At 41.8% G+C, this 21,419-nt stretch overlaps 3 protein-coding genes across 4 annotated transcripts; 1 reads left to right on the forward strand and 2 right to left on the reverse strand.

Moving 5' to 3' along the window:
- Positions 1-461: 461 nt before the first annotated feature.
- Positions 462-7,599, reverse strand: rhcgb (Rh family C glycoprotein b). Its single transcript, XM_086109082.1, has 11 exons — positions 7,253-7,599; positions 5,340-5,532; positions 4,792-4,942; positions 4,114-4,261; positions 3,864-4,030; positions 3,631-3,768; positions 3,216-3,352; positions 3,003-3,127; positions 2,853-2,926; positions 2,058-2,125; positions 462-939 (listed from the first exon to the last, which is right to left on the reverse strand). Exons 1-11 carry the CDS (start codon positions 7,473-7,475, stop codon positions 906-908), a joined length of 1,458 nt encoding a protein of 485 aa, XP_085965208.1. The 5' UTR covers positions 7,476-7,599; the 3' UTR covers positions 462-905.
- A 2,969-nt stretch (positions 7,600-10,568) lies between these two features.
- Positions 10,569-12,199, reverse strand: gdpgp1 (GDP-D-glucose phosphorylase 1). Its single transcript, XM_086109267.1, has one exon. It carries the CDS (start codon positions 11,882-11,884, stop codon positions 10,817-10,819), a length of 1,068 nt encoding a protein of 355 aa, XP_085965393.1. The 5' UTR covers positions 11,885-12,199; the 3' UTR covers positions 10,569-10,816.
- A 121-nt stretch (positions 12,200-12,320) lies between these two features.
- On the forward strand, positions 12,321-20,333 carry LOC147205839 (titin-like). 2 transcript variants are annotated; one of them, XM_086109266.1, is made up of 4 exons: positions 12,321-12,551; positions 13,466-13,553; positions 13,729-19,986; positions 20,192-20,333. In XM_086109266.1, exons 3-4 carry the CDS (start codon positions 13,740-13,742, stop codon positions 20,224-20,226), a joined length of 6,282 nt encoding a protein of 2,093 aa, XP_085965392.1. In that variant the 5' UTR covers positions 12,321-12,551; positions 13,466-13,553; positions 13,729-13,739; the 3' UTR covers positions 20,227-20,333. The 2 variants fall into 2 exon arrangements, with proteins under 2 accessions (XP_085965392.1, XP_085965390.1); XM_086109264.1 differs by lacking the exon at positions 12,321-12,551 and adding an exon at positions 12,801-13,073.
- The last annotated feature ends 1,086 nt before the right edge of the window (positions 20,334-21,419 follow it).

Genomic DNA, 21,419 nt, shown 5'->3' on the forward strand with positions numbered 1-21,419 from the left:
AACTATTTAAAATATTTTGTAAATGTAACACCTGTATGACACTGTTAATCTAAGAGCAAAATCAGATAGCGGGTGATTTATGTGTTGCAAACGCTTTATTTACAAAACCATGAACACACAGCAAACAGGATCAGTGAGTCCTTGACGTTGATGACTCTTAACGGTACCACCCCCCCCCCCCCAAAAAAACACATTTACCTCTCACACACACAAAACTCTCATATGCACCAGAAACCATCTCACTCCGCCACATAACACACACACACACACACACACACACAGATTAAATCACAGTCATCAAAATAAAATCCCACGAGCAAAACGAAAATGTTATTTTGGGGCTTTCCAGCACCTCATACTCATAATGTGATGATGATGATGATGGTGTGTTTTCATGACATCACACAAGTGTGGCCGTTTTCATGCCTGACACCCCAATGACCACAAGAGAACAATGCAAAAAGAGTTTCAGCGATCTATTGTGATTTCACCTTTCCTCACACATTAAACATTTTAATCCGCATACATAATCTTGTAACAATTCCAGAATCTGTAATTCTCCAACAAGAACAAATCAATATGGGCCCAGCAAAGAACATACAATATAGCCTCATTGTGTCTTGCTTCTTTTTAAAAAGGGCCAAATCCATATTATGAATTGACATTGTACAAATATTGAATTAGACTGGAAATCGTTTAACTATAACGTGATAATATGACCTATATTTAGCCATTTGAGTTCGATTCCTAACTTCACCTAATTTTCTATTTTACATAAATATATTCTCTGGATGGCCAATAATTTATTTTCAGACGTTGAAAATATGGAATGAACGATTCTGTTCATCGGGATATTAAAAAGGGACCAACACGGGCCAGCAAACCATCATTTTCAAGACGCTGGGTCAGTTCTGCTCCAAGGTGAAATTTGACTCAGTTCTAAAAACAAACAAACAAATACATTAAGACCCATAATTAAACAAACATTGACTAAAAAAACAGGTATACAGTACAGTAATTCACTTAGAATGGTCCTTGCGAAATGTAAAACGACAAATTACGTATGTCTCATTGAATGATGTCATTTGCACAGCAACGTTGCATCATCAAGGTCGCTTGTGCACGTTTTGTATAAATGTGCTTGCGCGTGTGCTGTGAAAAGCCCATCAGCACAAGCACAAAACCCACGAGCGTGAGCATGACGTAACATCGCCCAAACAGCAAGCGTGTGTAAGCGAGGAAGAGTTCGAACCATGTCGTTGATGTCCTGTTCAGGGGCTTGAACGTTTGAGACATCCTCTTTCATGAACTAGTGCCGCCACCAAGAGGATAATAAAAGCAATAACAGTACCTCCCGAAAAATATTACACTCGTAGCTCTCATGTTAATCTCAGTTTGACTGTCTATTTATATCATCATTGCAACATTTGTCAGGAAGTCCAATAAAATCAAGCCTAGTTAACAATTTTCCGGAGCCTACTTTGACGAGTTTCGAATTTGCACCGCTCACCACAGCAAAAATAAATCATAAACGTTTTTCTTTCTATTTCTCTGCACCTCCCTAAAAGTCCTGTACTGCCCCCGGGTGGAAGCACTGCTCACACGTTGAGCAGCAATGGATCATCCAATCGGACGAACATTTAAAGTCAATGTTTGTTTTTCACTGAAAGAAATTGTAACTTCTGGCAGCCACATTCCTAGTTGAGAAAGAGTGCGTCGACACTACACCATATTTATTTTTACTTACCTTACAAATGTTTTTTTTATTACTTCTTGCATTTATGAGTGGACTTTGGCTATTGTTAGAGGCCTTGTTAAATATTTGTTTTTGTCATGCACTGCTCTTCCGATCACTGGGAAAACTGTCCGGACTAACCACACTCACTCTTCTTTGTGTTTCTCAAATTGAAATTGGAATCTGAAGTTGCACAATAGTAATATTCCCTGCACTAGGAACCTATGTGATGCTAGTAATTCTTCAAATATGAATGACTAGATTGACTGGATATGAGAGTAATTGACCTGAACATTGTTGGTCTTCAAACTAAAACACTTACACGTCTTTGTTGAGCATGTGATTGTTATACTGCAGGACTGGTGGAATACTCTCCTCCTCATCAGGCACCTGCAGACAATTTCAATATCATTCAGGGGGTACAAACTACATCAGCTGGAAAGTTGAAAAATAGACAGCTAAAACACTGTAAATGGCCTTTGTGCGACAGCATTGAGAGCGTAGTTTAAAAAAATAATGAGAATGCATCATCACAGGTGCTCGTTGCTATGATTTGTGTTGCAGATTTGTGCTAGTTCTTATTTTTCACATTTTAGCTTTCATGTATTCAACTTCAAAACTACTTTTCCAAAACCAAGAGCCAACTGAAATTGTGTAATTTAAGGATGCTTGCTCCCATTTTTGGAGTAATACACCTCAGCCATCACCTTACCATGTTCAAGGGTTTTGTGTGTCCCAGTGAGCTAAGTTGTCTGCAGCTTTACACCCCTGGCAGGGTCACCCATGGCAAGCACATCTGAGGTGATTGACCACGCAAAGTACGGCTCATAGACCTCCGATGATGACTGGAACCAGCTCGACACCCTCAGCAGTATCCTCGAAGGTGTATGGGAGGTTGCAGAACCAGTCAAAATGCGAACTTAGATAAAGTGTTCGGCCATGTACGCCAGGGGAGCTTGTGGGCAGCCATCGGTAGTACAGAGTACCGGATAACACTACTAGTATGGGATGTTTGGTCCCTGTACAACTGGTGTCACAGTTTGGTCACTCTATACTGTACTGAATGTATTGTGACTTCCGAAAGACGCTCATGACATTGACTGATGTAGTCGCTAACCTCCCAGTAGGCCTCATCATCAAAGCAGTTGTCATCAGCCGGGTCCCCCCAGATGGGTAATCTTAAAATAAAACCTGTCAAGTATATAACGACATCATAAAACTGCACCAAAACTGTTGAAGTCAGTTTTGGTCAGTCTGTGTCGCTTACCAACCATGATGCCTCCACCGACACCGAAGCAGACGGCCACACAGATGCCCGCGGCCTGGTGACCCCCCTGCCTTGTGGGAGTCATTTCCTCAAAATCCCCCACAAAATCAAAGGTGTTAATCAGCCTTTAATTGAAAAAGAAAAAAGAAAACATTAAGGGTGGCCAAAAGCCTAACTTCATCAAAAATTCCATGAGCCTGACATGCTTCTCACCCTTCTTTACCATAAACCGAGTCAGAAGCAGCTGCAGCAGTAATAGCACCCACAATACCACCTATGACCCCAGGCATGGCGTGAAGGTTGTGGACTCCACACGTGTCCTGAATCTTCAGGTGCTTCTCCATAAATGGCTGTGAGAGAAGCGTTAAACATAGCAATGGTTTAGTGAAGTTCAGCACCTCCAATGTCAGACCTCGGTCAATACATTGTGCAGTATTTGTGTTTGCTAATCTATCACTGCCTTAATACACAGTGCCTTGTGTTGGAACAGATATGGGACTTCCATACTGTTCCCACAAAGCGTAGAAGCATACAACAGTCTCTTAAAAAAGGAACTAAAACTCAAAGGGGAACTAACTCGGCCACCATGAGAATGCTAATTAACATCTAAACGACATGTGAAGAATACCGTGAGGAAGATATAACCCAATGTGGAGATGACACCGCAGCAGAACCCAACTATCAGAGACCCGTAGGGCATCAGCATAAATTCTGCTGCAGTTCCCACTGCGACACCGCCAGCCAAAGTGGAGTTTTGAATGTGAACCTGCGCAGAAGAACAACAAATGTGCGTCCATGCCGTGCGATTCCAGGACCCCGAACTTAAATTGGATTCTCAGCAGGTCTATTAGGGACTCTTACCATGTCCAGTTTGCCGTGCTTCTGAAAGAGGCTTGAGAAAGCCACAGTGGTGAGCACTGTTGAAGCCAAGGCCAGGTAGGTGTTGATGGCGGCTCGGTGCTGCCCGTCCCCGTGGTCGGCGATGGCTGAATTGAAACTGGGCCAGAACATCCACAGGAAGAGAGTTCCTACCCATTGAATTTTGCAAAGAAGTCACGAGACGCCGAGTCAAAACAACAAAGTGATGCAGCTTTTCGTGACGCCACCCTACCTATCATAGCAAAGACATCCGAGTGGTAGACAGAGCCTTGCAGGCGACTGCTCTGGTCCAGGTTGGGTCGATAGAGCATCCACGAGATGGCAAGGCCGTAATAAGCGCCGAACGTATGGATCACCATGGAGCCTCCTGCATCTCGGGCCTTCATGTCAACAAGGCTTATTTGGTCACAAAACACTCCGTTTTACGCTATTGTTGATGTTATTGCTTTTTTTTTCTCTCTCTCTTTTGATAGTCAATGTTATTTATTTCTATACTGTTAGATATACATGACATACTGTATATTTCTACACTGTTGATCCATTCCTTTTCTTTCAAGAGCTTACTCCAATTCGGGCTGGTTGTCAGCCAGTTGCAGGCCAAATCGAGGAAAACAGCCATTCACACCTCCGGACAAGTCAGTCTTCAATGAAGCTAACAAGCATATATATTTCCAGAATGTGAGAGGAAGTCGGAGTACCCAGGGTAAACCGACACAAGCATGGGGGGGGGGGGGGGTCCTGGCAAGCCGGCGCAGAGATTCATACCCCAAACCTCTCGAGTGTAAGGCAGGCGCACTTCACACTACCTCGCTATGCTGCTGCTTAATTATAGTTCATTTATTTCGTATTGAAACAACAAAATGCTTTGAAGGATATCTCGACAAACCGACACATGAGTTCTCATACTTACGTGTATGACACTGAGGATGATATATTCCTCCACAGCAAACAATGTGATGCCAAACAGGGTCAAGACCATCAGCTGGACTGGACTGACTTTCCCAAGCACAGCTCCATAAGCAATCAAGCAGCCCGCCACACAGAAATCTGCATTAATTAAACTTGAAAAAAAAAACGTGAATATTTAGGAGTCAACATCGTAAGTATTGAGCAGTTTACTTTCAGAAACATGAACAAGGGAGGTTATGGTTGTGCATTCACCAGACGAGATTTGAACAGCATCATCATTTCTCAAGAGCGTCACATTTCAGTTTACCTTGGAACCAGCGAGCTACACTCGTAAGAAACATGATTAAATCTAATGTATCCGAGTCGACTGGTTTTTGCAACATCTTTTGTTTTTGTCCTGTGAAAAGTGTGGCGGAAACGATCAAACATATTCATCCAACTCCATAAAAAAAAAAAAAGAAACCCAACTGTGAGCATCATTTGTTTTAAATGATTTATATAATTCAGTATTCACGATTCGGTTGAAGAGGAAGTCGGAGACAATCGTACTTTTCAACGCCGATTTTGATCTTTCCATCAGTGTAATCCAGGGAGTGGAACCAGCCCTGCATCAGCAGCGCCCATTGGAGGCCAAACGCTGCGATGAGGAAGTTGAAACCCACGGCGCCAAAACTGTAGCGCTTGAGAAAAGTCATCAGGAAGCCAAAGCCCACAAAGATCATCACATGGACATCCTGAAAGCCTTAAAATCAAAGAAGGTGTTAGGATATGGTTCACACATAAGAAGGAGACAACAATGGCTAAGTTACTTTTTTAAATTTGTATGACAAAAAAAATACAGTGATCTTATCGCGGTTAATGGGAACCAAGATCTCCCACGAAAGAGGAAAATCCGCAAAGTAGGTACCCCCCGTACAGTTATATGTACATATGTATGAGGATATATAATATTTAAAAGACCAAATTTAATGGTATACATGCAAGTAGAAGTAAATGTTTGTAGTAATTAACATTACTTCATACTATATACTAATATATATTTATGTGTAAGATGTATAAGTTAGATTAGGTTAGTGTATAAATAACAAAGTAAACATAAACATGAAATATACATGTAGTACTGTAAGTATATGTTGCTCTATGTGACTCCCTGTTGTTTTGATGACTTTCGCTGCCTCTCGCGGACCTTTTGCGGCATTTTCACTATGTATTTATTAATTTATTATTTGATGAATACTTTTGAAAAATCGGCAATACACTGAAACCACGATAAGTGAGCGAGGGATCATTGTACTGTATATTCAAATTGACTGATCCAGCACAGCTAAAACTTTTAAGGTTGCATTTGTTTGACCCGTTAACAGATGATTTTCAAAGAACATTCTCGATGGGTGAATAATTGTTTTGAAATCTGACCAAAATGAAAAGTCAATCAAGATTCTGGACAGCATTGCATTCGGTCTCTTTGCAATTTTCACTAAATGTCTTAAAGGTTGCCTTATAATTGTATGTGTTTGTATATTCACAGAACATGCATATTTTACATTCATATGGGAGCTTGGTAAAAAAAAATTGTTAAATGAAGAATCACAAGCTGTATCTAAATAGTTTTTTTTTATATAAAGATTGTTGTCACCTTACCGATCACTTTGGTGGTATTAAGCACAGTATTAAAAATATGATCCAGTGATGTGTTGACAACATGGCAAAAACATAAACAAGCACGGTAAATTAAGACAGCTCAGAGGGTGTCAAACTAATAAAAAAACTGTGATCATTATTATCTTTTGGAAGGCAAACTTTTCTAACAAGGCCTGCTATTGGCTCTCCGGTGGATACCAGCATCACCCGGCCGGTGTCATTTACAAAAACATGACCACAAACCATCTGACACATCTACTGGCACAATATGTTGTCACTGTGAAACTTTAGGATACATTGTGACAAGCAGCATCGTGTGAAAAGTGTGTTTGAGTGCATCTAACTGAAAGTCTTTATTTCCCTCAAAATAATTGCCCCCCCCCCCCCCCCCCCAAAGTCTCTTGACACCATTGTGGGCAGTTGTGACTCAACACAACAGGTTTTTATTGATCTCAACACAAAAGTATATGTAACTACAAGAAAATAGGTTGTTTCATTTATTTATTTATTTGAGCGAGGCTGCGACTGGAAAACACTTGACGCATAAACCGGGAAAGCTGGGTGACAATGCCCACCCCTAGGGAAATAATCACTTGTGGATGTCAGCAGTGTCAACTCATTATGTACGGGTGATTTGATTCCGTATCAGCCTGAAAAAAACCCGCTTTTAAATTTTTTTTTTGTTCTTTTCTAAAAGTAAAATACACTTTATTCGCAACATTGCACCTCCAAGAACAGAAGCTGCATTGAATTTGTTCTTTCAAAAAAGGTGACACCGATTGGATGAGAGAAGACACACAAGCCAAGATGAAGTCACTTACTTGGATATCTGAAGTAGAAGTCATTCTCAATGTCACTTGATATGTTTGCTTCTTTCCTGTGCTCTATCCAGTGTGGATTGGACTCCTCGTCATAACGGATAAAAACCCCAAACAGGATGATCATGGCTGTCTGCCACACTATACACACTGCCGGAAGACTGAGACGAACGTTTGTATTTTTAGAACGATCGCAGAATTCCCTGAAGCTTTGAATGCAGCCCATTCCGCAGCCTTAGCTTTTCTTTTTGCCAATTTCAAGTTGTTCTAATATATGTTCAGGAGTGGAATCATTCAACTTGGATGTCCTCTCTTGACGTTCCTGACCAAGTGAAAGGCCACGCTCGAGTGAAGGTGAGCGAAGATGAGATGACACTCCCATAGTCACTCCCTCGACACCGTCTGGAAGCTAAACATGCAGTGTTTCAAATCTTTTACTTTTAATCCCGCCATTTGAAAAGAGAAGTCTGGACTTTTTATTCCTTACTTTGTCAAAAATAGACTGGTTACTTTTTTCAATCTCTGCGGATGATGACACAAAATTCTGTCCACAGAGAAAGGTAAAGTCAAGTGCTGTTCAGATCTTCATTGATTGAATGATTGCGATATTGGGGACCGAAAAGGTGGCAAATTCAAAGTCGACGCCGATAAGGAAACAATAGTCGGGTCTTTCGTGTGCAAAATAATAAAGTGTGCACCAGAAAAGCGATATAAACTTCAATGGGGGTTGTTCTCATGACTTCAGAAGTCAGACCCTGTGAAGCATGCACTGTAAATAACATGTTTCCCACAAGACACGAGAAAGGTGCTCGGCAGGTTTGACTCAGTCAACCATTACAGCACCGGGTTCAAGGTGAACCCAGGTGTCCACTGAACTTTCAAGTGGGTAAAGAAGTGTGTGGAAGCCTGTGACGGACCATCCATTTTATCAGCCAGTGTTAGATTTTCCCCATTGTGTTCTAAATTTATCAAGAATTATTCATACTGGGGAGGACAGTTGCGGGTGGGTTAGCGCGTCTGCGTAACAGTTCTGAGGTTTCAGGAGGAATAAAACCTCACATTTATTGTGCTGTCTACCTGAACTGCGCAAGAGATGTGGTGAAAGAAGCGGACATCGATCTGTTTCCACCTCTTACGCTGTTGGTCACGTCACGCGAACGTTACTGTTCACAAATTTCAATGCGGCTTTATTAGCTGCTGACCATGCCCTGGTTGATAAATGGGCCTGCTATCAGGCTAATTGCTTCGGATTTGACAGTCACACACAAAATGGTCAACCATCGATATTTTTACCCCCTCATAGGAAAGAGAAGAAAATCAAATAATCCCTTCCAGAGTAAAATTATTAGAAGTAACTGCTGGCTTTTCCTTCAGGGGTCACCACAGTGAGTCACTCATGCAGTTCAAAACGAATTAAAAGCACCATGAAGTAAAACTCACCATTAAATAATGCACAATGGAAATCATCTCTTAGACAAAAGCACAAAGCGAGTCGGCTTCATGCATTACACTCTTACCTGCAATACAAGTTGAAAAAAAAAAGTGGTATCGATTGGCTAGAAAACGGATTTATTCTCAATTTAGCCAGAATGACTTTTGCATCCAGAAAGAAAACGAGTCACACTTTCATCCTTATGTTGCAATGCTTTGATGGTCATCATTACACTTTTTACAACTCAACTTGATCTACGCATTCTCTTTACTCTCTTGGGAATCCATCTGAAAGGACTAGAAATGAGTAAGAACCAAAGCACAAACAATGCGCTACAAATTATCGAACAAGACTATGAATTAACCGATACAAAATGTGATCGCAAAACCAAATCTAAATTCTCAGTCTTATGACTTAATGGTATATCAGTTGTGAAGATAATAGTTTTTGTCAAGGCAGCATTGGACGCTGAGAAAAAACAAGCTTGTTATCAGATGAAAACACACATCGCTGCATTGACCATTTGAGTTGGCATCGCTGCCTTGGTGATGCCATTCAGGCACATGATAAGCTCTCCTGGGATGATGCTCCCCTTCCATTCATATCACTCTAGTCTACACACTGATCGGAAAGATTGTTTTCTACCACCAAAGTGGTCCAATTTTTCATGTTATTTTTCTCCATATAAAAAAAAGAAGGTACATTTGCTGAATTTAATCTCAGTATGTCCATGTGATGCAGGATTGCCAACTATCGATCTTACACTGTTGGTCCTCATTAGGATTGCAGGTGAGCGGGAGCCTATCCCAGATGACTTGAAAAGAGAAGCAAGGTAGACACTGGAAAGGTCGTCAGCCGATCCCAGGGCTAATCAAGACCTTCTGGACAATGTGGTCTTCAATTAGCGCAATGTCATATTTTAGAATGTCAGAGTAAGCCAAAGTAGCCAGGGAAAAACAACGCAAGGATGGGGACAACATGTAAACTCCGCACAGGCCTGAGCCAACAGTAGTATCTTCATAAAAGCAACATTTTTGATTCCAATCCTCTACTGGATATTACATTATGCAAGAGATTCTAAAATATAGAAGGTTTGTATGACCCATGAACCTCAATTACCACTGTGAGGACATAAAAAGAACTGTTTTATTAAGGATGGACCAATTCACAACTGGCCGGATAATTCGAATTAAAAAAAAATCTGATGGCCAATTAAGAGATAAATTTAAAACAACGCTCTACGCAGTTTTGTTTTTGTTTGAAATCAAAACAATGTGGTGGCCCATGGTCGACTGGTAAGCACGTCGACTTCACAGTGCAAAGGTACCGGGTTCAATTCCAGCTGCGGCCTCCCTGTGTGGAGTTTGCATGTTCTCCCCGGGCCTGCGTGGGTTTTCTCCAGATGCTCCGGTCCCCCCCTCACATTCCAAAAACATGCATGGCAGGTGAATATAACACTCTAAATTGTCCCTCGGTGTGGGTGTGGGCGTGGATGGTTGTTTGTCTCTGTGTGCCCTATGATTGGCTGGCAACCAGTTCAGGGTGTCCCCCGCCTACTACCCGAAGGCAGCAGTGATAGGCTACCAGCACCCCCCCCCCCCCCCCCCCACGCGACCCGTATGAGGATAAAGTGGATCGGAAAATGGATGGATGGATGGATCAAAACAATGAAGATAAGTTAAAGTTTGAAATTTACTTTATATTCATTTTGGAAAGGTTTTCACTGTAACAAACTATACGGAGGGGATGACTTGTTTAAATTTTCATGTAACCTTTTAAGACATAACGATGACAGAGTTCCTCAACCTTTTTTTTAGAATGTTCAAAAAAACATTTTGCAAATCTGAAAAGTTGTTCAATAAAAATACGCTTTAAGACATTTCAACAAACACTTTTACCACATTTATTTTGTAAAATTTGACTTCAATATTATCACTTTTACTGAAAATAAATATCGGCTCTAAATATCAGCCTCCTTGACTGCAATAATCTGTATCGGCCCTGAAAAAAATTCACATTGTCATTTATCATAAGCACTGAACATCACTTGACATGCTTTGTCCAAACCTTACAGCATCATGTCATTTATTAATATCATAAGCACTGAACACCACTTGACATTCTCTGTACAAACTTTACAGCATCATTAAATGTTGAGTCAGCTGCCTTTCCAGCTGAAGAAAATCTTCATGCTGCAGAAGATAATGCTGAATTGTTTCTATCACATCTGACTCAGTGTTGACCTCATAGTCCTTCTTGTTCTTAAAGGGTAGATGGCCAGCAAGCTCACACAGAGCAACATTGATAGCGGACTCCTCTTTGGTACCAAAACAAGCTACTCTGGGCCACACGGCGATGCGTACGCCTTTTCTTAATAACTTGTCATCCTCTGCGCAGGGTGGGCATCCTCTGGTCATGAAGAGGTTGTGAGCAACGTTGGCTTCCATTAGGTAGTCAGTGACATGACAGATGGCACTGGCAACATCATTCACTCCCTCTAATTCAGTGTAGAAGAGAAACCCTGCAGGAAATCCCGCTAAAGTGTAAAATCCTTTTTCAGGAAGAAGAGGCCGGACGGACATGTATTCAATATTGAGCTTGTGCTTCAGGTAATATCCATGGAGGTGTAAATGGTTGACAGATGCAAACGCTCCTAGACTGTTGAAGCCCACACGAAAGGCTGGATCAGAGCTGAGCAGCACCGATTCGATACCAACTTGAATTGCAGGCCTTGTGAGGATTTGAGGAAAGCACTGTGCTGGATCTGGAACAAAAAGACAATGTCCAAACTCCAGAGGGCTGACATTGACCAACACAACTGTCTTGTAGGGTAGACTCCCAATTTCATGCCCATCCTCGGACTCCTTGATCATCTCAAATATGATCTCATCTGGATTGACCTTGTTAAAATTAAACTGATTGGTGTTGAAGTCTTGCTGAATACTGAGGATCTCCTGAGGCTTTCTTCTCTCCATTCCTCTCTTGACATTTAACTGGGCCACAAAACCACACGGGCCAGGCAAGACACGTGTTTGTAAGTCTCCCAAACGGTACCGAAAGAGTCCCCTTTCCATTCTGTCCGTCCATCCAGTTTGAATGGCTGAATCGAACCTCGATTTACATGCCGACTGGGATATGTTATCGGTATTGACGCGTACATCTTGTATCAAGTCCTGGTTCCTGTAGACAAATTGGACTGCCATGGGTGGTTCTAGAGATGAACTAAGTTATCAAAAAAACAAAATTAAAACGAATGACGTTTCACGCCGCTTGTGTACATAAACATGCGAGCGTCATCTTCACAGTCGTCCAGTTGGATGCCATCTGTTCAGTTCTCACCCAATGGACAAATTGAAATGAAAGTATTTCACTGGGAACACAATAACAACAAATATTCAACTAAGATGCACATCATATACTATAATACAGATGTCGCACAAAACACTTTACATACAGTTGAGCACGTTTTACGAAGGTTGATCACGTGTTATTTCCTGGTTAGTTACGCTATTCTTCTTCGTTGGTATTTGTTTTTCCGGTTTGTGATACCAAAATAAAAGTAACTTTATAGTTTTCTGGCCAGGGGTTTACAGTTTAGTTCCCATAATCTCGATAAGATAAAGTGAACGAATGTATCAATATGATATAAAGAACAGTATTGTGCAAGTACGGTCAAACAACGCGCTTTTCGTACACTTTAGTACGTTTGTTTTACTGTATGGCACCTACGACATCGTGTTCCGTTAGATGTTCTACATTGACGGTTGCATTTTTCCTTTTGAGATGCCAAAATAAAGGTTTAACTCATGGTTTTACTGAACCTAAAATTGCAGTTGAAGCGTGTGTCGAATCAATGGATCAGAAATCGACGTAAGCACTTAATTTTAATTTTGGTGTCTTGTTTCAACTCTATGCAATACCGATCGTGTTTTAAAAAAAATACTGAACTGTATTTCCATAATTTGCCTCGTGCATAAAAATTCCAGTGCATCTGCAAAAATGGTAAAAGTATCACATCTATATTTAAAAAAGAACCCCCCCCCCCCCCCCCCGAAAAATACGTTTCATCATATCAACATACAACAAATGTTTTGGTCGCATTTTATTATTATTATTTTGGTCTAGTTAAGTTTGCTCTTGTTTTGTAATCTATGCAGGTTCAACTAACTTTAGAAGATACAGCAGCTGGTCTGTCAGTCATGTGGCTATTTTAGCAGCCGAGTAACTGCATACTTTTGGAGATAAAGCAGGCAGTGACTGCTGGAGTTGTGTCTGAGCAGTCTTCATTTTACAATATCTAGAACAGCGTTGAGTTGAATTTGTTGGGTTTTTTTTTGTTGTTCTTATAAGGACATTAATAAGATAAGGATGGAGGCAGGAACTGACAAAGAAGTAAGTACTTTTTTGTTGTTGCTTTTTTTTAACTTCCACAGAAAATACGACAGCATTGTATGTACGGTATTCTAGTCTCTCTCTCTCTCTCTCTCTCTGCCTCTCTCTCTCTCTTTCTCTCTCGTATCTGTTGGTTTTGTCTTGGGCATTGCTTTATTTTTTGGCTCTTTAGGATTAATATGAATAGTTGTATGTAGTTAAATCTGTCATTATGAACAGTTAAGCCTCACCTACCATATACAATTTCTATCTATATACTTTTCAAAATACAATGCCACATTCACCAGGATGCACATTAGCATATTAAGGGTTTTCATGAGATCATATAGGAATTAAGCAGCGGTGCTTTAATGTAATTTCACTGACAAATGACAATTGTATCTATTTTGTAGACAGGAAATGAAAGAAACGATACAGCTCAGACCCTTAATCTGACTCATGATACTCATCCTGAGTCATCCACCTCTGCCAGTGTTGAAGGTATGCAAGGCACCCATCTAGTCATCATGACGTTTTCAGAGTCAGCATGCATTCATAACAGTGTATATAAAATATTATTACGAATTCAAGATATCTGCAAATCACTGTGGGAAATTATCATAATCGACCTAACGTCTCACATAATGTTTTCTTTATTTGCTTTGTGTTTCAATAGGACAGATCACCATGTCGGTTGAAAGGAGCACACTAAACCCTCAAGAACAGTCCACTGATGCAGCAAAGGCCAAGGTTTTAAAACCAACACTTCAACTGGCTTTTACCACATTCACAGTGAAAAATGGCGAAGATTTGAAAGTAGACATACCAGTGCTTGGGAATCCATCCCCAAAGATAGAATGGAAAAAAGATGGATACGCGGTCAAAGAGACATCCAGGCTGCAGATCTCAACGACATCATCAAAGACAGTTTTTCATATCAGAAACGCGACCAGGGAGCACGTTGGCCAATACTCCATCACAGCAAGCAACGATGCCGGAAACTATACAGGAGAAATAACAGTGGTTGTTCTTGAAAAGCCTGACCCACCCAAAGGTCCTGTGAGAATTGATGAGGTCAGTTGTGACTATGTGTCCATTTCCTGGGAGCCACCAGAATACACAGGAGGCTGTCAGCTTGACAATTATGTCGTGGAGAAACGTGACATTACTAACATTGAGTGGCAAACAGTATCAGCAACGACAGTGCGAACCACAATCAAAGTCACCAAACTAAAGACTGGTAATGAGTATCAATTCAGAGTGTTTGCAGAAAATAGGTATGGAAAGAGTGCAGCCATCACATCTTCAATTGTACTTGCACAGTACCCATTTAGCGTGCCTATGGCTACTGGTACACCTTTTGTGTCCACAGTGACAAAGTACAGCATGTTAGTTGAATGGGAACCCCCAGCCAGAGATGGAGGTAGCGCTGTCATTGGCTACCACCTGGAACGAAAGGAGAAAAACAGTATCCTATGGACCAAGCTGAACAAATTTGCCATACCTGACACCCGATTCAAAACAAGTGGCTTGGAGGAAGGTATTGAATATGAATTCAGAGTCTTTGCTGAAAATATTGCTGGACTCAGTCCAGCAAGCAAGATATCTGACTGCTATGTGGCGAGAGATCCCTGTGATCCACCTGGTAAACCTGAAGCTGTTGTTATTACAAAAGAGAACATCACACTCCAGTGGGCCAAACCTGGCCATGATGGTGGTAGCTCCATTACAGGCTATGTTGTTGAAAAGAAAGAGCTTTCAGATGGCCGATGGATGAAAGCAAACTTCACTAATGTTATTGAAAATCAGTTCACAATTACAGGTCTGACGGGAGGCCACACTTATGAGTTCAGAGTAACTGCCAAGAATGGTGCAGGTGTTTGGAGCAAACCTTCTGAAAGTATAACCATCCTTGCTGAAGATGTCATTGAAGGACCTTCTGTGTTCATGGACCCCAAGTTCAAGAATACAATCGTTGCTCAGGCGGGCGAAACATTTACAATTGAAGCTGATTACTTTGGAAAGCCACTTCCCGAACTAAGGTGGCTGAAAGATGGTGAGGAAATCAACAAATCTACACCAAGGACAGATGTAAAAAACACCCTGACTCATACAACACTGACTATCAGGGACTGTACACGAGTGGATGGAGGACACTTTGTCCTGAGCCTCACTAACGTCGATGGAACAACATCTGTGCCAGTTAATGTGAAAGTACTGGATCGACCCGGTTCCCCAGACGGACCTTTGAAAGTGAAAGCTGTCAGTGGTGAAAAATGTAATCTTCATTGGAACGCCCCTTTAAATGATGGCGGTGCCAGTGTTTCACATTACATTGTTGAGAAAAGGGAGACAAGTCGTGTTACATGGACAGGGGTCGATGCCCATGTTGAAGCTCTCAGTTGCAAAGCAGCAAAACTGACACCCGGGAGAGAATACATATTCCGCGTTAGTGCTGTGAACAAATTTGGTGTAGGGGAGTTCCTGGAATCAGAACCTTTCATTGCACAAAATCCTTTTCAAACACCCAGTGCGCCTTCTACCCCTAAAGCCAGTGCTACAACTGAAGACTCTGTAATGCTGACGTGGGAAAGACCCGAGTCGGACGGGGGTTCTGAGATTGATGGCTACATCCTGGAGAAACGTGATAAAGAGGGTGTTAGGTGGACTAAATGCAACAAGCGAAGACTGAATGACTTGCGTTACAGATGCACAGGACTCACTGAGGGACGTTATTATCAGTTTAGAGTATCGGCAGAGAATACTGCAGGTGTTGGTGCACCCAGTGAGGCAAGTGATTATATTAAAGTGTGTCATACGTCATATCCTCCTGGTCCCCCTACCAACCTCAAAGTGACTGACCATTCGCGCAGTACTGTCTCTCTATCCTGGTCCAAGTCTATCTATGATGGTGGAGCTCCCATTACTGGATTTGTTGTTGAGATGAAAGAAGCCACAGATGATGAGTGGATCACATGCACAGCAAACACAGAAGAAACAAAAGACACCATAAAAGGTCTGAGACAAAATGCAGAGTACAACTTTCGGGTACGTGCAACAAATGCCAATGGAGTCGGTGAGCCTGTGGACTTACCAGGGTCAGTGGTCGCAGCTGACAGACTGGAGCATCCTGAAGTGGAGTTAGACCCAGCTTTGAGAAAGCTCGTTAGTGTTCGAGCCTGTTCAACATTATGTCTCAATGTCGCCATCAAAGGAAGGCCAGAACCTGAAGTCCAGTGGTCAATGGAAGGTGGTCCTCTCAGTGAGCGTGCGCAGATAGAGGTGACAGGCTCCTCCACATTGCTGATGATTGAAAACGTAAACAGGAATGACACTGGGAAGTATGTATTGACCGTTTCTAACTGCAAGGGCTCTAAATCAGCATTTATCAATGTTCGAGTGTTGGATACTCCCAGTGCACCAACAAACCTGCAAGTGAAAGATCTCCGCAGAGATTCTGTCTTCATCTCCTGGGAAGCTCCTCTCATTGATGGAGGAGCAGTGATCTCGCATTATGCCGTGGAAAAAAGAGAGGAGGCGAGAAAGGTGTTCACAAGTGTGTGTAGTAACTGCACAAGGAATTCATATAAAATTGACAACCTCCAGGAGGGATGTTTTTATTATTTCCGTGTCTTGGCTGTAAACGAGTTTGGAAGTGGACAAGCAGCTGAAACAGTTGAGCCTGTTAAAATGTCTGAAGTGCCTTATCCTCCTGGGAAAATCACACAGAGTGATGTCACCAGTGACAGTGTACAACTCTCTTGGGAAAAGCCAGATCATGATGGAGGAAGCAAAATTACATGTTATATCGTTGAAATGCAGGCAAAGGGACATGGCAAGTGGAGAACCTGCTCTGAGAGTAAAACACTGGAAACAGTCATTAATGGACTGACAAAAGGAATGGAGTATTTCTTCAGAGTTAGTGCAGTGAATGAAAAGGGTAGGAGTGAACCAAAGCTCCTTTTGGCGCCTGTTACTGTAAAAGACACAAGTGCTCAACCTGTTATTAATTTGCTGTCCACCACATTCAGTGTGAAAGCAGGTAATGATTTAAGGATTGATGTGCCGTTCAAGGGTGCACCACAGCCGACAGTCGTATGGAAAAAAGATGGCAACATATTGAAAGAGACCTGCAGGGTAAATGTGTGTACATCTGTTATGTCATCTCAAATCATAATCAAAGATGCAACGAAGATAGATGTTGGCTTGTATCAGGTAACCGTTACCAATTCCGCTGGAACTGCATCTGCTGATATTCATGTTAATGTTTTTGAAAAACCTGGACCACCATGTGACTTCACTGTGGAAGAAGTGAGCGCTGACTTTGTGGCTCTGATATGGCAGCCACCGCAATATAGCGGGGGGTGTCAAATCTCAAATTATGTTGTTGAGAAGAGAGATACAGGCAGCGCAATATGGCAGACTGTGTCAGCCACCGTTGCCAGGACGTCTATAAAAATATCCCGTCTGACACAGGGCACTGAATATTACTTTCGTGTTGCTGCAGAGAATCGCTACGGGAGGAGCCCCTTTGTTGAGTCTGAACCTGTAGTTGCCCAATATCCTTTCAAGGTTCCAAGTCCACCAACCAATATTTCTGTTGTGAGTGCCTCCAAGTCTGTCATAGTCATTACATGGAACCCGGCAAGCAGTGATGGCGGCAGCCCTATTCTTGGCTATCATATTGAATGCAAAGATCAAAGTAGTATTCTGTGGACAAAGTTAAACAGAGGTCTAGTGACCGAGAACAGATTCAAAGTTACAAGTATTGAAGAAGGCCTCATATATGAGTTCCGGGTGTATGCTGAGAATATTGTTGGTGCAGGTCCCTGCAGTAATGCCTCTGAGCCTGTTGCAGCGAGAGACCAGTGTGATCCCCCACGCAACCTGACAGTCTCCAACATAACAAACTCTTCAGTTTCCCTCTCATGGGAGAAACCACAATATGATGGTGGGGCTAAAATAACTAGTTTCATTGTCGAGCGCAAAGAGCTTCCTGATAGTTGTTGGCTCAAGTGTAACTTCACCAACTTACTCGACACCTTTTTGGAGGTGACTGGTCTCACAGAGGGTGAACAATATGACTTCAGGGTACTTGCAAAGAATGCAGCTGAGCTCTTCAGTGCACCTTCTGAGACCACAGGAACTGTCACTGTGCAGCATGATATGGAGCCACCTAAAATTATCGTCGAGGACAAATTTCGACAGGTTTTGGTTGTCAAAGTGGGTGATCTTCTAAGAATAGATGCTGACATCTCTGGCCGCCCCAACCCTACAGTGTTGTGGTCAAAGAATAGTAGAGCTATTGGCACAAAGGGTAGGGTTGAGATTACAGCAACAAAGACACATACATCTCTGGTAATCCGGGAAAGTGTTCGGAAAGACTCTGGACAGTATATTCTGACCCTACAGAGCACTGCGGGTACTGCATCTGTTGCGATTACATGTAGAGTCTTAGACAGACCGGGCCCTCCAGCTGGACCTCTGCAAGCGTCAGGACTCACAGCAGAGAAAGTCACCTTATCGTGGGGACCCCCTCATGAAACAGGCGGTGCAGAGATCATGCATTATATCGTTGAGAAGTGTGAAACCAGCCGTGTAGTCTGGACTCTTATTTACGGTGACTTGATGGCAACTACTTGCAAGATAACTAAGCTGCTCAAAGGAAATGAATACCTCTTTAGGGTGAGGGCAGTGAACAAGTATGGTGAGGGGGAGACTTTGGAAAGTGATCCCATCAAGGCAGCAGACCCCTTTACCATCCCATCCGCTCCAATGGATGTTGAGGTCACAAGTACAACGAGTGATGCGATGACTATCTGCTGGAAGAGACCAGTATCTGATGGCGGAAGCCGAATCAGCGGGTACATCATTGAGAAACGTGACAAGCAGGGCATTCGTTGGCTGCGTGTAAATAAGAAGCCTGTGTACGACCTACGAGTCAAAGCCTCTGGCCTACATGAAGGATGCGAATATGAATTCCGTGTTTTTGCAGAGAATGCTGCAGGGATAAGTGAACCCAGTATACCGTGTCCTCTTACCATGGCAGAAGATCCAAAGTTTCTGCCTTCCCCTCCTGGAAAGCCTACGATACTTGATTCTTCCAAGTCCTCAGTCACTCTGTCATGGAACAAGCCACTGTTTGATGGTGGAGCACCTGTCACTGGGTACAAAGTTGAATTCAGAAAATCTACAGAAAACATATGGGCAGTTGGGACTCATAACACAGAGAAGACAGAGTTGAAAGTAATTGGGCTCACTTCAGGTGTAGAATATGTGTTTGTTGTTAGATCAATAAATAAGGTAGGCATCAGTGAGGCCAGTCCTGAAACAGATCCTTTTGCAGCTGTGGACAGAGAAGAAGAGCCCAGGTTTGACATTAGCACTGATATGAAGAAGACCCTCCATGTTAAAGAAGGAGGCGCTTTCGCGTTCACCGTGCCTTTCACTGGCAGACCTGCTCCCTGTGTGACTTGGGAAAAAGCAGATGTGGATCTAAGAATCAGAGGACTGATCAACACCACCAACTCCGTCACCTCCATTACTGTGGAAAAAGTGACTCGCGATGATACAGGAAAATACATAGTCAAATTGCAAAATGGTGTCGGGAATGCCTCTTTGACTCTAAGTGTGAGGGTTCTGGATTCCCCTGGTCCGCCAACACATTTAGCTGTTAAAGACGTTACCAAGAACTCTGCCACAGTTACTTGGGACATCCCTGAGAATGAGGGAGGAGCCTCCGTTAAGAACTACCTTGTTGATATACTGGACATCAGCAGAAAAGGATGGACAAGACTCACTAACAGATGCCACAGGTTGTCCTACAAGGTGACTGACCTGGAGGAGGGAGGGATCTACTACTTCAGAGTCACTGCTGAAAATGAATTTGGCACAGGCGTTCCGGCTGAAACGAGGGAAGGAACAAGAATGACAGGTAAGGTCTGAAGAAATCACATTAATAATGTTGCCTTTACTATAGCAGGCTTTATCTATCAAAATAAGTTGGTCAGTCAAATGGATCTCAACAGAGAGAGAACTGTTCTGATGTGATTAAAACAGTATGTGCTGTTTTAATCACATCAGAACTTTATTCCATTGTATTCTGTTGTGTAATTCTCTTTTTGTGTATTTTATTTTAGATTCAACGGACTGGGAAACAAACCCAGGTGCTTAGCTTGTCTCTCCTCCAGAGTTCCACTCCACTCTTCTGCATGTTGAGTCGATTGCTGAGCTATTTAAACTTTGTTAAATGTCAAAAAATAAAAGTTATTTGAATTCACACATATTGTGTTGTAGTCAATCTAAAATGTTTCTAGAGTTTTAAGTGAACCCATGTTTCCTGCACCAAAGTCAGGCCAATGTACCACAACCATCAATGAACTGCCACCAGTACAGTATTGCAAAACTGAATTTTCTAGAACACCTACATTGTCCTGTGATTTGTTGGCGACCAGTGTATCCGGCCTTTTTCCCAAAGTCAGCAGGGATAGGCTCCAGTCAGCTTTGTGACTCTATAAGGACAAGCACTGTCGAAAATGGATGGAAAACCAAAATCTAAAAATCTAACATGTCAGCGGCTCATCAAATAATTAATTGATCATGAATTAATATGTATTAGCGAATGTCACTCATTTTACCTGAACGCCTCACGGTTGCTACTGGTTATAATTTAGGAATTAAAATTGCACAGTACTGTATAAGTTTATTAAATATCAAGTACAACTTTATTGTCAAATGTGCTGTAATTTCCTCCCTCTTAAACAGACAACAAGAGGAGTTTAAATCACACATCTTCCGTTCCAAAGGTTAGGGTTTAAAATTTTTTCATTTCACTTTATTCATCCCAATATTAAGACTTTTATTACCATTTCTGTCAGGATAAACTAGGGTGTCACATTATTGTACTACTGTATACTATATGACTAGTTAAATCACAACTTTGTTCTCATAAATTATTTTGAACTTTATTCTTGTAAATGACAACTTTTTCTCATAATTTTCTGATGTTTTTTTCCTAGTAAAATTACACATTTTTTATTGCAATTTAACAACTTTTAAACGATACAAGAATAACATTGGAACATTGGAAACAAATCTCACTTTGCCTCTTAACGTTTCAGTCAAACATAAACTAAATAAATGAAAGACTGACGACTCCTACAGTATTAGCTATTATTTACTTAACATTACTTACACGATGAAAACACAAAACAATACAGTAAAAGAGGAAACGTCGAATAGGTAGGAGAATAATGTCGTAATTTTCCAGTTTCCTTCAGAAATGTAAACCCTGCCGTCGGAAAAGGTATAGCCAAAAGATTCATAATTTAGGACGATTTTATTGACGCAATTCCATTTTGTTTTTGT

Source organism: Hippocampus guttulatus, chromosome 4 (assembly GCF_054856545.1).
Source record: "Hippocampus guttulatus isolate MCC_2025c chromosome 4, RoL_Hgut_1.0, whole genome shotgun sequence".
Taxonomy (NCBI): domain Eukaryota; kingdom Metazoa; phylum Chordata; class Actinopteri; order Syngnathiformes; family Syngnathidae; genus Hippocampus; species Hippocampus guttulatus.

What these genes read in the sequence shown, in the direction of transcription:
- rhcgb (XM_086109082.1), bottom strand. Translation starts at nt 7,475, where the DNA reads ATGGGCTGCATTCAAAGCTTCAGGGAATTCTGCGATCGTTCTAAAAAT. An exon ending in TCATCCTCAGTGTCATACAC is followed by an intron (nt 4,262 to 4,791) that starts GTAAGTATGAGA and finishes GTTGACATGAAG; the next exon opens with GCCCGAGATGCAGGAGGCTC. An exon ending in TGGGTTATATCTTCCTCACG is followed by an intron (nt 3,353 to 3,630) that starts GTATTCTTCACA and finishes CTTCTCTCACAG; the next exon opens with CCATTTATGGAGAAGCACCT.
- gdpgp1 (XM_086109267.1), bottom strand. Translation starts at nt 11,884, where the DNA reads ATGGCAGTCCAATTTGTCTACAGGAACCAGGACTTGATACAAGATGTA.
- LOC147205839 (XM_086109264.1), top strand. Translation starts at nt 13,050, where the DNA reads ATGGAGGCAGGAACTGACAAAGAA. An exon ending in AGGCAGGAACTGACAAAGAA is followed by an intron (nt 13,074 to 13,465) that starts GTAAGTACTTTT and finishes TCTATTTTGTAG; the next exon opens with ACAGGAAATGAAAGAAACGA. An exon ending in GGAAGGAACAAGAATGACAG is followed by an intron (nt 19,987 to 20,191) that starts GTAAGGTCTGAA and finishes ATTTTATTTTAG; the next exon opens with ATTCAACGGACTGGGAAACA.